Source organism: Pleurodeles waltl, chromosome 7 (assembly GCF_031143425.1).
Source record: "Pleurodeles waltl isolate 20211129_DDA chromosome 7, aPleWal1.hap1.20221129, whole genome shotgun sequence".
Classification (NCBI taxonomy): domain Eukaryota; kingdom Metazoa; phylum Chordata; class Amphibia; order Caudata; family Salamandridae; genus Pleurodeles; species Pleurodeles waltl.
In genome coordinates this window covers 1135887302-1135901461 of record NC_090446.1, presented here as the reverse complement: position 1 = coordinate 1135901461, position 14160 = coordinate 1135887302, and the positions used below count along the sequence as shown (strand labels likewise).

At 45.4% G+C, this 14160-nt stretch overlaps 1 protein-coding gene across 4 annotated transcripts in view; it reads right to left on the bottom strand.

Annotated features, from left to right (window-relative positions):
* Nucleotides 1–14160, bottom strand: part of UNK (unk zinc finger) — an 890253-nt gene that overhangs the window by 624753 nt on the left and 251340 nt on the right. For all 4 annotated transcript variants that reach the window (XM_069200175.1, XM_069200176.1, XM_069200178.1 and 1 more), the window contains exon 6: nt 832–949. In XM_069200175.1, the coding sequence (XP_069056276.1) occupies nt 832–949 (118 nt within the window). The remainder of the gene's footprint in view (nt 1–831; nt 950–14160) is intronic.

Sequence of the window (14160 nt, the reverse complement as noted above, 5' to 3'; positions counted from 1 at the left end):
TTGGGATACTGGAAGACATGAATGACGACTGGAAATACAGTTCTGCTCCAGCTATTGAAGAGGCCTAAGCACAGATATTTCTGGCCCAGGAAGATAGACTTTTTTAAACATTGAGTGCTTGCCTAAATGGTTGAACCCTGCAAGGCCGCACCAGGGGAATAAAATGGCTTCTGCGAGACAGATGAACTAACTACTGATTCAATAAAACCAGTTAGCAAGGAACAGGCTCATTAAGGGCGCACCGCAATTGGTTACCCAATTGTTAATTTGCACATTCAATTGTATAAGGCACCTGACTTGGCACTTTAGACCTCCCATCATACACATGTATAGATATTGTTCCGAGTGACTATCCTCCTTCCGTACTATAAACTGTAAATCCCAGCTCACGGCCTTTCAAGTCTGATAGATAGGTCTTAACATTGTTCATAATTTTGCACTCAAGCAAAACGACACAGACTTACAATGGTAGAGAGTGATTGTTTCTGCGACTAGCTACCTGCGTCACTACTTAGAAAATGCTGCTGTTTTTGATTTTTGTCTTTCTCTTTATGTAGTACTCTTTTTTGTCTATTTTTCTATTTTTAATGATAATGTATAATATGTAGTTTTAGCAACTTGCAATTGTTTTAAATAATCAAAGCAAAATATACTTATTTACTGTAGGACTCCTCAAAGTCACCAGAATGTAAGTCAGAAACAAATACAGATTTAGTCATGGAGATTTATTTTCTATTTTGTCATATTTTAGTACCAATAATATAGACTTATAATAAAGCAAGCTCTGATGGTATAGCATGCATCCCCAAAAAGACTGCTCACTGCACACACCTCAGGGTGAAACTGCTGCTCCGTGCGAGTGTGACAGTACTGGCACCCATCTCCGTGATCACACTTACTAGGGTCTCCCCATTCGTCACCATGTTTCACGCTTGGGCACGGGGATGACCTATTGAACAATCAAGCAAGATAAAGGTCAGTAGAGAGCAAGAGCAGATATAGGTGAAAAAATAATAACTACATGATTTGCATGTAAAAACGGATACCAAACTACCATCTCACACAAACATCACTTGCAACAACAGCACCTTTCTGTTCTCCGAAGCTAGATGTAGTGCTTTCACCTAAGAAAATAAGTTACTTACCAGTAACTGTAGTTCTCCAGTATTGGAATCTTTCATAGATTCACATGCTTGAATCCTTTCCTGTCAGAGACAGGAGCCCCCGGTACATCAAAACAGATATAGATGGAAAATGTCACTTACCCAGTGTACATCTGTTTGTGGCATGAGACGCTGCAGATTCACATGCTGTGCATTATCCTGCCATCTAGTGTTGGGCTCGGAGTGTTAAAAGTTGTTTTTCTTCGAAGAAGTCTTTTCGAGTCACGAGACCGAGGGACTCTTCCCTTTTCGGCTCCATTGCGCATGGCTGTCGACTCCATCTTAGATTGTTTTCCCCGCAGAGGGTGAGGTAGGAGTTGTGAATATACTAGATGTGCCAATGCAATGGAGTATGTATGTACATAATGTGTATTAAAATATTTATTTACACATTTACAATTTTCATTCAACTAATAACGGCTACAGGCTCCCGGGGAGGTGGGAGAACGCATGTGAATCTGCAGAGTCTCATGCCACGAACAGATGTACACTGGGTAAGTGAAATTTTTCCGTTCGGTGGCATAAGTAGCTGCAGATACACATGCTGTGCATAGACTAATAAGCAGTAATCTCCCCCAAAAAGCGGTGGCTTAGCCTGTAGGAGTTGAAGTTGTATGAAATAATGTTCATAATACAGCCTGTCCTCCTGTGGCTTGTTGTGTTAACACATCTACACAGTAATGCTTTGTGAATGTATGAGGCGTAACCAGGTGGCTGCCTTACAAATTTCTGTCATAGGTATATTCCCCAGAAAAGCCATTGTGGCGCCTATTTTCCTAGTGGAATGTGCTCTTGGTGTAATAGGTAGTTCTCTTTTTGCTTTAATACAGCAAGTTTGAATACATTTAACTATCCATCTGGCAATGCCTTGTTTGGATATAGGATTACTTGCATGAGGTTTTTGGAAGGCTACGAACAATTGTTTTGTTTTACGTAATTGTATTGTTCTGTCAATGTAATACATTAGTGCTCTTTTTATGTCTAATGTATGTAAGGCTCTTTCGGCTACCGAGTCTGGTTGTGGAAACAAGACTGGGAGTTCCACTGTTTGGTTTAGGTGGAATGGCAATATTACCTTTGGTAGGAATTTGGGATTTGTACGGAGAACCACTTTATGTTTATGTATTTGTATAAAGGGTTTTTGTATAGTAAATGCTTGTATCTCACTTACTCTTCTAAGTGATGTGATAGCTATTAGAAAGGCTACTTTCCAAGTTAAGTATTGCATTTCACAAGAGTGCATGGGTTCGAATGGTGGTCCCATGAGTCGTGTTGATACAATATTAAGGTTCCACGAAGGTACTGGTGGTGTTCTTGGGGGTATGATTCTTTTTAGTCCCTCCATAATGCTTTGATAACTGGGATTCTAAAAAGCGATGTTGAATGTGTAATCTGCAGATATTGCTGTGAGATGTATTTTAATTGAAGAGAATGCTAGCTTAGACTTTTGTAAGTGTAATAAGTAGCTTACAGTGTCCTTTGCGGAAGCATGTAGTGGTTGAATTTGATTAGTGTGGCAGTAGTAAACAAATCTTTTCCATTTGTTTGCGTAACAATGTCTTGTAGTAGGTTTCTAGCTTGTTTAATGACCTCCATACATTCTTTTGTAAGGTCTAAGTGTCCAAATTCTAAGACTTCAGGAGCCAGATTGCTAGATTGAACGATGCTGGATTCGGGTGTCTGATCTGTTGTTTGTGTTGAGTTAATAGATCTGGCCTGTTTGGTAATTTGATTTGAGGTACTACTGATAGGTCCAGCAGTGTTGTGTACCATGGTTGGCGAGCCCAGGTTGGTGCTATGAGTATTATTTCGAGTCTGTTTTGACTTAGATTGTTTACCAGATAAGGAATGAGTGGGAGAGGGGGAAAAGCATAAGCAAATATCCCTGACCAACTGATCCATAATGCATTGCCCTTGGATTGAGGGTGTGGGTACCTGGATGCAAAGTTTTGGCATTTTGTGTTTTCTTTTGTTGCGAATAGGTCTATTTTTGGTGTTCCCCAGCATAGGAAGTAATCCTGTTGGATCTGGGGATGAATTTCCCATTTGTGTGTTTGCTGGTGATCTCAACTGAGATTGTCGGCCAACTGGTTCTGAATGCCTGGGATGTATTGTGCTATTAGGCGAATGTGATTGTGAATTGCCCAATGCCAATTTTTTCGGGCTAAGAGACACAGTTGTGACAAGTGTGTCCCTCCTTGTTTGTTGAGATAATACATTGTTGACATGTTGTCGGTTTTAACAAGAATGTGTTTGTGGGCTATTAGTGGTTGAAATGCTTTTAATGCTAGAAACACTGCCAACAGTTCTAAATGATTTAGGTGGAGTTGTTTTTGTTGATTGTCCCATTGTCCCTGTATGCTGAGCTTGTTGTGGTGTGCTCCCCACCCCATCATGGAAGCATCTGTTGTGATCACATCTTGAGGCACTGAGTCCTGGAATGGCCGCCCTTGGTTTAAATTTATATGGTTCCACCATTGAAGCGAGAAGTGTGTCTGGCGGTCTATCGACACTAGATCTTGGAGTTGACCCTGTGCTTGTGTCCATTGTTTTGGTAGGCACTGTTGTAAGGGCCGCATGTGTAATCTCGCGTTTGGGACAATGGCTATACATGAAGACCTCATGCCTAGAAGTTTCATTACAAACCTTACTGGGTAATGTTGGTTTGGCTGTATGCTTGATGTTATATTTTGGAACGCTTGGACCCTTTGTGGACTTGGAGTGGCAATCGCTTTTTGTGTGTTGAGTGTTGCTCCCAAGTATTGTATTTGGGATGGCTGCAGATGTGATTTCTGGTAATTTATAGAAAACCCTAGTTTGTGTAGAGTTTCTATAACGTATTGCGTGTGAAGACACTGTTGTTGAGTGCTGGTTTTTATTAGCCAGTCGTCTAAGTATGGGAATATGTGCATGTGCTGTCTCCTTATGTGAGCGGCTACTACTGCAAGGCATTTTGTGAATACCCTTGGGGCTGTTGTTATCCCGAACGGTAACACTTTGAATTGATAGTGTACGCCGTGTATTACAAACCTTAAGTATTTTCTGTGAGAAGGATGGATGGGTATGTGAAAGTAGGCATCCCTGCGATCTAACGTTGACATGTAGTCCTCCTTTTTTAGTAAGGGAACCACGTTTTGAAGTGTTACCATGTGGAAGTGATCAGACTTGATGAAGAGATTCAGTGTTCTGAGGTCTAATATAGGTCTTAAAGTTTTGTCCTTCTTTGGAAGGAGGAAATATAGTGAGTAGACGCCTGTTCCTTTCTGATGGTTGGGTACTAACTCTATTGCTTGTTTTTGTAATAATGCTTGGACCTCTAGTTGTAATAGGTCTAAGTGTTGTTTGGACATATTGTGTGCCCTTGGGGGCACATCTGGCGGGAAATTTGTGAATTATATGCAATAACCATGTTGGATAATGGCTAGGACCCATGCGTCCGTAGTAATGTGTCTCCAGTTTTGATAGTATGCGGTAAGTCTCCCCTCCACTGGTGTTAAGTGTTGGGGTTTTGTGACACTGAAGTCACTGTTTGGTTAGGCTTGTTTTAGGTGTCTGGAACTTTCCCCTTCCTCTTGGGAATTGTCCACCTCTATATGAGCCACAAAACCCTCCCCTCTGGTATTGTGCCTGATAGATGGGTCTGGTTTGCGAGGTGGAAGGCTCTGGTGTTTGCATTCGAAACCCCCTCTAAATTGTGGCTTTCTAAATGTGCCTCTGCCCTGAGGGGAGTAGAGCGCGCCCATGGCTTTGGCCGTGTCCGTGTCCTTCTTTAATTTTTCAATTGCTGTGTCCACTTCCGGCCCAAACAATTGTTCCTGGTTAAAAGGCATGTTCAACACTGCTTGTTGCGTTTCTGGCTTGAATCCAGAGCTTCGTAACCATGCATGCTTGTGAATGGTTACCACAGTGTTGACCGTTCGTGCTGCCGTGTCTGCCGAGTCTAATGCGGACCTTATTTGGTTGTTGGAAATTGCTTGTCCTTCTTCCACAACCTGCTGGGCACGTTTCTGGTGTTCTTTAGGCAAGTGTTGTATAATGTGTTGCATCTCGTCCCAGTGTGCCCTGTCATAGTGAGCAAGTAGGGCTTGTGAGTTTGCGATCCGCCATTGATTGGCTGCCTGTGCTGCCACTCGCTTGCCCGCTGTGTCAAACTTCCTACTCTCTTTGTCAGGCGGTGGAGCGTCTCCTGAGGATTGAGAGTTTGCCCTCTTTCTTGCTGCTCCTACAAGCACTGAGTCTGGTGTAAGTTGCTGTGTTATAAAAACAGGATCCGTTGGGGAAGGCTTGTATTTTTTCTCCACCCGGGGCGTAATAGCCCTTCCTTTGACTGGCTCCTGGAATACCTGTTTTGCATGTTTGAGCATGCCCAGGAGCATTGGCAGACTCTGGTAGGAAGTGTGGGTGGATGCCAAGGTGTTGAACAGGAAATCATTCTCTATTGGCTCAGAGTGCATTGCTACATTATGGAACGTAGCTGCCCTTGATAGTACCTGCGTATATGCAGTACTGTCCTCTGGAGGTGACGGCTTTGTTGGGTAACAGTCCGGACTGTTGTCGGATACTGGTGCATCATACAGGTCCCATGCATCAGGATCATCCTGCGTCATCCATGTATGCGTAGGTGAATGCATAGGAGGTGTTCCCACCGGAGACAACTGTGGTGAGTGTAGTGGGGAAGGTTGTGGAGAAAAACTTGGTGGTGGTGTTTTTTCTCTGGCCACCTTCGCCTTTGGCTGCATTTCTGACTCTTGAAATGCCAGCTTTCTTTTTGTTTTAATTGGAGGAAGAGTTTGTATTTTCCCAGTCTCTTTCTGGATATGCAACCTCCTTTGCATATGGTCTGGCTCATACTTACTTCCTGCTCAAATCTGTGCTTTTCATGCATTTGGCTGGAAAGTCATTGCTCTTCTGTGTAAGAGCTTCTTTTCGGCTCGAAGCCGCTTTTTTCGGTACAGATGTTTCCGATAAAGTCTTTTTTCGGTTCCGACTTTATTTTCCTCACCTTGGGTGAGTCGAACTATCGGTGTCGAGATCGTTCAGTGACAGAATCTCGACCGGAGTCGGAAGTCTTCGGCAAATCTCTGGCCTTTTTCGGTGCCGATGTTTGGGCACCTTCTTTTCGATGGGTTAAGCCATGGCCTGCTGGCGGTGGCGTCCCCTTGGCCTTAACGATCTTTGTGTGAGTTTTGGACGGGACAGTTTTACTCACTGTTTTCTCCATCGTCGTGGTTCGCTCACTTTCGGAATTGTCAGAGTCTGTCCCTCCTCCTCGGCATCGAGTTGTTCTCTCAGTGTCGACGCCATCTGTAGTCTCACTCGTCGATCACAAAGGGTCTTTTTTGATCGAAACGCTCGACAGGCCTCACAAGTATCCTCCATGTGTTCTGGTGATAAACACAGATTACAGACCAGGTGTTGGTCTGTATAAGGATACTTAGAGTGGCACTTCGGACAGAAGCGGAAGGGGATCCGATCCATTAGTCTTCGTCGCTAGATGCGTTTGGGGCGACCAGGCCCCGCTGAAGAGCGGAAGCCCCAAAGGGCCGCCGGAGCGCCTCTGCGATCGGTGCCGATACGATAACACTAACCCGGTACCGAGCGATAACAACACCGTCGAATTTTCGAAATTTAGCCAACTTTCCCGATTCGAAATACGGAGCGAAGAGGAACACGCCTGAACCCGATGGCGGAAAGAAAACAATCTAAGATGGAGTCGACGCCCATGCGCAATGGAGCCGAAAAGGGAGGAGTCCCTCGGTCTTGTGACTCGAAAAGACTTCTTCGAAGAAAAACAACTTGAAACACTCCGAGCCCAACACTAGATGGCAGGATAATGCACAGCATGTGTATCTGCAGCTACACATGCCACTGAACATATATATATATATATATATATATACACACACACAAAAACACACACACACACATATATATATATATATATATATAAACTACTGCATAAAAAAATGCCCAAAGACTTTCACTTTAGTGCCTATCTTTATCTCTATGAACAAAAAGGACCAAAGCAAGCCCCAGCCAATCAGGCTTCCCCTCCCTCTAGAACCCTCCTGAGAGGAGCTCCCTTCCCTCAGATTTTCTCAAGCACGAGTATTAGAGTATCTGAAGAAAAAACAGGAAACTGTGAGCTTCCCAGGAGAGGAGGGAGGGTCGCATGTGAATCTATGAAAGATTTCAATAATGGAGAACTACAGTTACAGCTAAGTAACTTATCTTCTTACTCCAGTATTGGAACTTTCATAGATTCACATGCTTGAATCAAAATAGCAAGCAGTAATGAAGCACATTGTATAGCATCAATCCATATCTGTAGGCTGTGGTTATACGCATATATACATAAAATCCTGGAACATACATATATCAGCAGAATCATTAAAGAAGATTATGTAGGAAAGATACAGTATTAGATAAGCAATAAACATGAGAAAAAGAACGTCACCTTGAGTAGGTAAAATAAGAAATATCACAACCTTAAAAGAAAGAGACAAACCTATACAATGTGCGCAAATTAAACTGGGCTGGCGGTGAAAAAAGGAACAAAGAAATACAACAGCTCAACGTTACTGGAAAAGATGTCATAACACCGCTTGTCCTACCACCACAGCACCCTGCTGAGTTTCTTCTAAACAGTAATGAGTCACAAAATTATGCGTTGACCTCCACGTGGCTGCCCTGCAGATGTCCTGAATGGGAATGCAAAAAGCGCCATGGATGCAGCCATTTTCCTTGTTGAATGGGCACGCGCTGGACTCTGCAAGGGTTTTCCTGCCGCTGTATGATAATAGTTAATCGCAGAGGCTATCCACCTTGCAATCCCCTGCTTGGATAAAGCTCAGCCTTTACGCGGAGCACTAAATGCCACAAAAAGCTGTTTCGATTGTCAAAATTGCTTAGTTCTGTCAAAATAAAACTCCAGGCACCTCTGAAAGTCCAATGAATGCAAAGCTTACTCCGCTGGTATTGATGGATTTGGAAAGTATGACTTCAGTACCACCAGCTGGTTTATATGAAAATCCGACTGGACCTTAGGTATAAATTTTGGGTTTGTTCGTTAAATTACCTTGTCTCTTGAATTGGAAGAAAGGATCTTGGATAGTGAATGCCTGAATCTCGCTCACTCTTCTGGCCGAGGCAAGAGCAAGAAGGAGATAGACCTTCCAGGATAGGAACTTCAAATTCGCTTGTAAATTGGCTCAAACAGTGGTTTCATTAATTTAGACAAGACCAAATTAAGGTGCCATGATGGAGGAGGAGGCCGAACTGTAGAGAAAGACCTGAACAGACCCTTAAGAAACCGCTGTATGACCCTTGCAGACCACAAAGGAGGTACGTTCTCTGTACGCCTATAGCGGGAAATTGCTGCCAAGTGGACCCTAATCGAGGAAATAGCCAAACCCGATCTGGCCAGGAGAAGATAAGGTAGTATCTGCTGTGGCGATGAATAAAAAGGATGCACCTGAACTTGTGCACACCATGAGCAAAATCTCTTCCACTTCAGACGATAACATTTGTTGGTACTCTAAGCTGCGGCTCTGGCGAGGATGACTCTACAATCCGAAGGTATATCTAGATGCGCAAACTCATGGCGTTCAGGAGCCAGGCTGTCAAGTGAAGCCTGATCCGGGTGAAGAACTTGGCCCTTGTTCATGGTTAGCAGGGAAGGCATCACTGGCAGAGGGATGCAGTGGTTCTGTGAGAGGTGAAGGAGTTCTGTATACTGGAAGGAAATGCCTCCTTGGCATGGTTACCCCCTAACCTTTTCCCTTTGCTGATGCTACGTTATGATTTGAAAGTGTGCTGGGACCCTGCTAACCAGGCCCCAGCACCAGTGTTCTTTCCCTAAACTGTACCTTTGTCTCCACAAGTGGCACCACCCTGGCACTCAGGTAAGTCCCTTGTAACTGGTACCCCTGGTACCAAGAGCCCTGATGACAGGGAAGGTCGCTAAGGGCTGCAGCATACCTTATGCCACCCTGGGGACCCCTCACTCAGCCCATGCAAACTGCCTCACAGCTTATGTGTGCTGGTGGGGAGAAAATGACCAAGTCGACATGGCACTCCCCTCAGAGTGCCATGCCAACCTCACACTGCCTGTGGCATAGGTAAGTCACCCCCCTAGCAGGCCTTACAGCCCTAAGGCAGGGTGCACTATACCACAGGTGAGGACATATGTGCATGAGCACTATGCCCCTACAGTGTCTAAGCAAAACCTTAGAAATTGTAAGTGCAGGGTAGCCATAAGAGCATATGGTCTGGGAGTGTGTCAAACACGAACTCCACAGTTCCATAATGGCTACACTGAAAACTGGGAAGTTTGGTATCAAACGTCTCAGCACAATAAATGTACACTGATGCCAGTGTGCAATTTATTGTAACATACACCCAGAGGGCATCTTAGAGATGCCCCCTGAATACCTACCCGACTTCTAGTGTAGGCTGACCAGTTTCTGCCAGCCTGCCACACACCAGACATGTTGCTGGCCACATGGGGAAAGTGCCTTTGCTCTCTGTGGCCAGGAACAAAGCCTGAGAAAAACAAGGAGTCACCCACCAGTCAGGACAGCCCCTAAGGTGGACCATTTGGTGATGTCATCACCATCCTCACCTAAACACACCAGATCCCAGGAAATCACATTCCCACAACCTGAAGAAACAAGAAGGACTGCTGACCTACAAGCCTGCAGAGAAGGAGGAAGACGACAACTGCTTTGGCCCCGGCCCTACCGGCCTGTCTCCAACATCGAAAACCTGCTCCAGCGACGCATCCGGCAGGGACCAGCGACCTCTGAAGCCTCAAAGGACTGCCCTGGACTAAAGGAACAAGAAACAGCGGCCCTGTTCAAAACCAGCTACTTCTTTACAACAAAGAAGCAACTTTCAACGACTGCAAGTTTCCCGCCGAAGCGTGAGACTTCACACTCTGCACCCGAAGCCCCGGCTCGAGATCCACAGAACAAACACCTCAGGGAGGACTTCCCGGCGACTGCGAGCCCGTAAGTAACCAGAGACGACCCCCCTGAGCCCCCACAGCGACACCTGCAGAGAGAATCCAGAGGCTTCCCCAGACTGCGACTGCCTGTAACAAGGGACCCGACGCCTGGAACCAACACTGCACCCGCAGCCCCCAGGACTTGAAGGAACGGAACTTCAGCACAGGAGTGACCCCCAGGCGACCCTCTGCCTTGCCCAGGTGGTGGCTGTCCGGAGAAGCCCCCCCTGTGCCTGCTTGCACCACTAGAGTGACCCCTGGGTTCCTCCATTCTTTACTATCTGAAACCCGACGCCTGCTTTGCACACTGCACCCGGCCACCCCTGTGCTGCTGAGGGTGTGTTTTGTGTGCCTAATGGTCTCCCCAGCCCTCCCCCCCGTCTGCCCCCTGAGTTCGCAGGTATTTACCTGCTGGCAGACTGGAACCGGAGCACCCCTGTTTTCCATAGGCGCCTATGTGCTTTGGGCACCTCTTTGACCTCTGCACCTGACCGGCCCTGAGCTGCTGGTGTGGTAACTTTGAGGTTGCCTTGAACCCACAACGGTGGGCTGCCTATGACTCAGAACTGAGACTTGTAAGTGTTTTACTTACCTCCCCAGGAACTGTTGATTTTTGCAGTGTCCACTTTGAAAATAGCTTACTGCCATTTTTACAAATACTGTATACGATATTGCCTTTATTCAAAGTTCCTAAAGTATCTAAGTGAAGTACCTTACATTTAAAGTGTTGAATGTAAATCTTAAACCTGTGGTTCTTAAAATAAACTAAGAAAATATATTTTTTAATATAAAAACCTATTGGCCTGGAATCAGTCTTTGAGTGTGTGTTCCTCATTTATTGCCTGTGTGTGTGTACAACAAATGCTTAACACTACCCTCTGATAAGCCTACTGCTCGACCACACTACCACAAAATAGAGCATTAAAATGATCTACTTTTGCCACTATCTTACTTCTAAGGAGAACCCTTGGACTCTGTGCACACTATTTCTTACTTTGAAATAGTATATACAGAGCCAACTGTTAGCATTTCTTTTAGAGTTTAAAAGTTTGTAAATGTTTGGATTAAGTTCTAGAAATAGTTTTGGATTCTTAAAAAGTAACCCAACTTTTAGAAAAATAATGTCCAGCACAGAAGAGATGGTGGTCGAACTCAACCTCACCCCTTACATGCATCTAGGGATGTCATAGTTAAGGACTCTCTGTAAGCTAAAAAATATAAAGACTAGATCAAACCCTACCAAAGTGAAGCTCCAGCAGCTTTTGGCAGAGTTTGCAAGAGACCACCCCTCTGAGGATAACCCTACAGAGGGTGAAACTATAGCCTGGATGATAATTCCCTCCCTCCTCTCCTAGTTAGGGAGGTCAGGGTCCCCCAAACTCTGACTCCACAAGTGATAGTCAGAGATACTGGCTCTTCCACACGGGAGTCCAGTAGCTCTGGAACCACTAAGGGCAGCCTCAATGAAGATGACCTCCTGTTAGCCAGGATGGCCAAAAGATTGGCTTTAGAGAGACAGCTCCTAGCCATAGAGAGCGAAAGACAAGAGATGGGTTTAGCTCCCATCAATGGTGGCAGCAACTTAAATAGGATCAGACATGCTAAAAATCCCCAAAGGGATTGTAACAAAATATGAAGATGGTGATGACATCACCAAATGGTTCACAGCTTTTGAGAGGGCGTGTGCAACCAGAAAAGTAAACAATCTCACTGGGGTGCTCTCCTTTGGAAAATGTTCACTAGAAAGTGTAGGGATAGAATCCTCACACTCTCTGGTAAAGATGCAGAATCCTATGATCTCATGAAGGGTACCCTGATTGAGGGCTTTGGATTCTCCACTGAGGAGTACAGGATTAGGTTCAGGAGGGCTCAAAAATCATCGAGCCAGACCTGGGTTGATTTTGCTGACTTCTTGGTCAAAACACTAGATGGTTGTCTTAATGGAAGTGGTGTAAATGATTATGAAGGGCTGTATAACTTGTTTATGAAGGAACACCTTTTAAGTAATTGTTTCAATGATAAACTGCATCAGCATCTGGTAGACCTAGGTCCAATTTCTCCCCAAGATTTGGGAAAGAAGGCAGACCACTAGGTCAAGACTAGGGTGACCAAGACTTACACAGGGGGTGACCAAAAGAAAGGGGTCACAAAGCCTCCCCAAGGGAAGAGTGTTGAGACATCCAAGGGAAAAAGTAAAGAGTCTTCTACAGGGCCCCAAAAACCTGCTCAGGAGGGAGGGTCCAAGGCCTCTTCACAATCCAATTTTGGGTACAAGGGTAAAAACTTTGATCCCAAAAAGGCCTGGTGTCGTACCTGTAATCAGCAGGGACACCAAACTGGAGGCAAGGCCTGTCCCAAGAAAGGTTCCACTTCTACTACTACTCCAGTTAGCACTGGAATAGCCAGTCTCCAGGTGGGATCAACAGTGTGCCCAGAGCAAATCAGGGTCCACAATGAAGCTACATTAGTCTCTGAGGGTGGGGGGGATTTAGCCACACTAGCGGCCTGGCCGCCTAACATGCACAAATACAGGTTGCAGCTCTTTATTAATGGGACTAGAGTAGAGGCCCTGAGGGATATAGGTGCCAGTGTCATTATGGTGACAAACAAACTGGTTTCCCTAGGACAATACCTGACTGGACAAACTTATCCAGTCACCAATGCTGACAATCAGACTAAAGTACATCCCATGGCTATGATAACTTTAGAATGGGGAGGGGTCACTGGCCTGAAACAGGTGGTAGTCTCCTCTGCTATACCAGTAGAATGTCTGCTTGGAAATGATCTGGAGTCCTCAGCATGGGCTGAGGTAGAACTCAAAACCCATGCAGCCATGCTGGGTATCCTTGAACTGGTGTGTGTCAAGACTAGGGCACTGTGCAGAGCTCAGGGTGAAAAAGAAGTGTTGGAGCCTGGAATAATGGCCCAACCATCCAAGAGAAACAGAAAGAAGACTGGGGAACCAGCTTCAGCACTGAAAAAAAAACAGAACGTCTCTTCTCAGGAAGAAGTTCTATCCCCTGAGGGAACTGACTCCATGGAGTTAGAACCTTACCAGGTTGAGCTCTTGGGCCCAGGGGAACCCTCAAGGGAACAGCTGTGCAAGGGGCAAGAAACCTGTCCCTCTATTGAAGGCCTAAGACAGCAAGCTGCTGAACAAGAAAAAGGAATTGTCAGTGGAACACACAGGGTCTATTGGGAAGATGGACTCCTTTACACTGAGGCAAGAGATCCCAAACCTGGTGCCACTAGGAGAGTGGTAGTGCTTCAGGAGTTTAGGGAGTTCATTCTGACCTTAGCCCATGACATTACCCTTGCTGGGCATTTGGGACAAACAAAGACATGGGAGAGGTTAGTCAACCATTTCTATTGGCCCAATATGTCACAGAAGGTAAAGGAGTTGTGTGCCTCCTGTGTCACCTGTCAAGCCAGTGGTTAAGACAGGTGGCCACCCAAAGGCCCCCCTCATTCCACGTCCAGTGGTGGGGGTCCCCTTTAAAAGAATGGGAGTGGATATAGTGGGTCCACTTGAACCTCCCACAGCCTCAGGGAATCAGTATATTCTAGTAGTAGTGGATCATGCTACTAGATACCCTGAAGCAATTCCCCTTACGTCCTCTAAAGCCCCTGCAGTAGCCAAAGCACTCATTGGTATCAGAGTGGGATTTCTTAAGGAGGTGGTTTCTGACCGAGATACCAACTTCATGTCAGCTTACCTGAAACATATGTGGAATGAGTGTGGGGTGACTTACAAATTCACCACACCATACCATCCACAAACCAATGGTCTTGTTGAAAAGTTTAACAAGACATTGAAGGGCATGATCATGGGGCTCCCTGAAAAACTCAAAAGGAGATGGGATTTCCTCCTGCCATGCCTGCTTTTCGCCTACAGAGATGTGCCTCAGAAAGGAGTAGGGTTTTCCCGCTTTGAACTTCTGTTTGGCCATCCTGTAAGGGGACCACTTGCTCTTGTGAAATAAGGCTGGG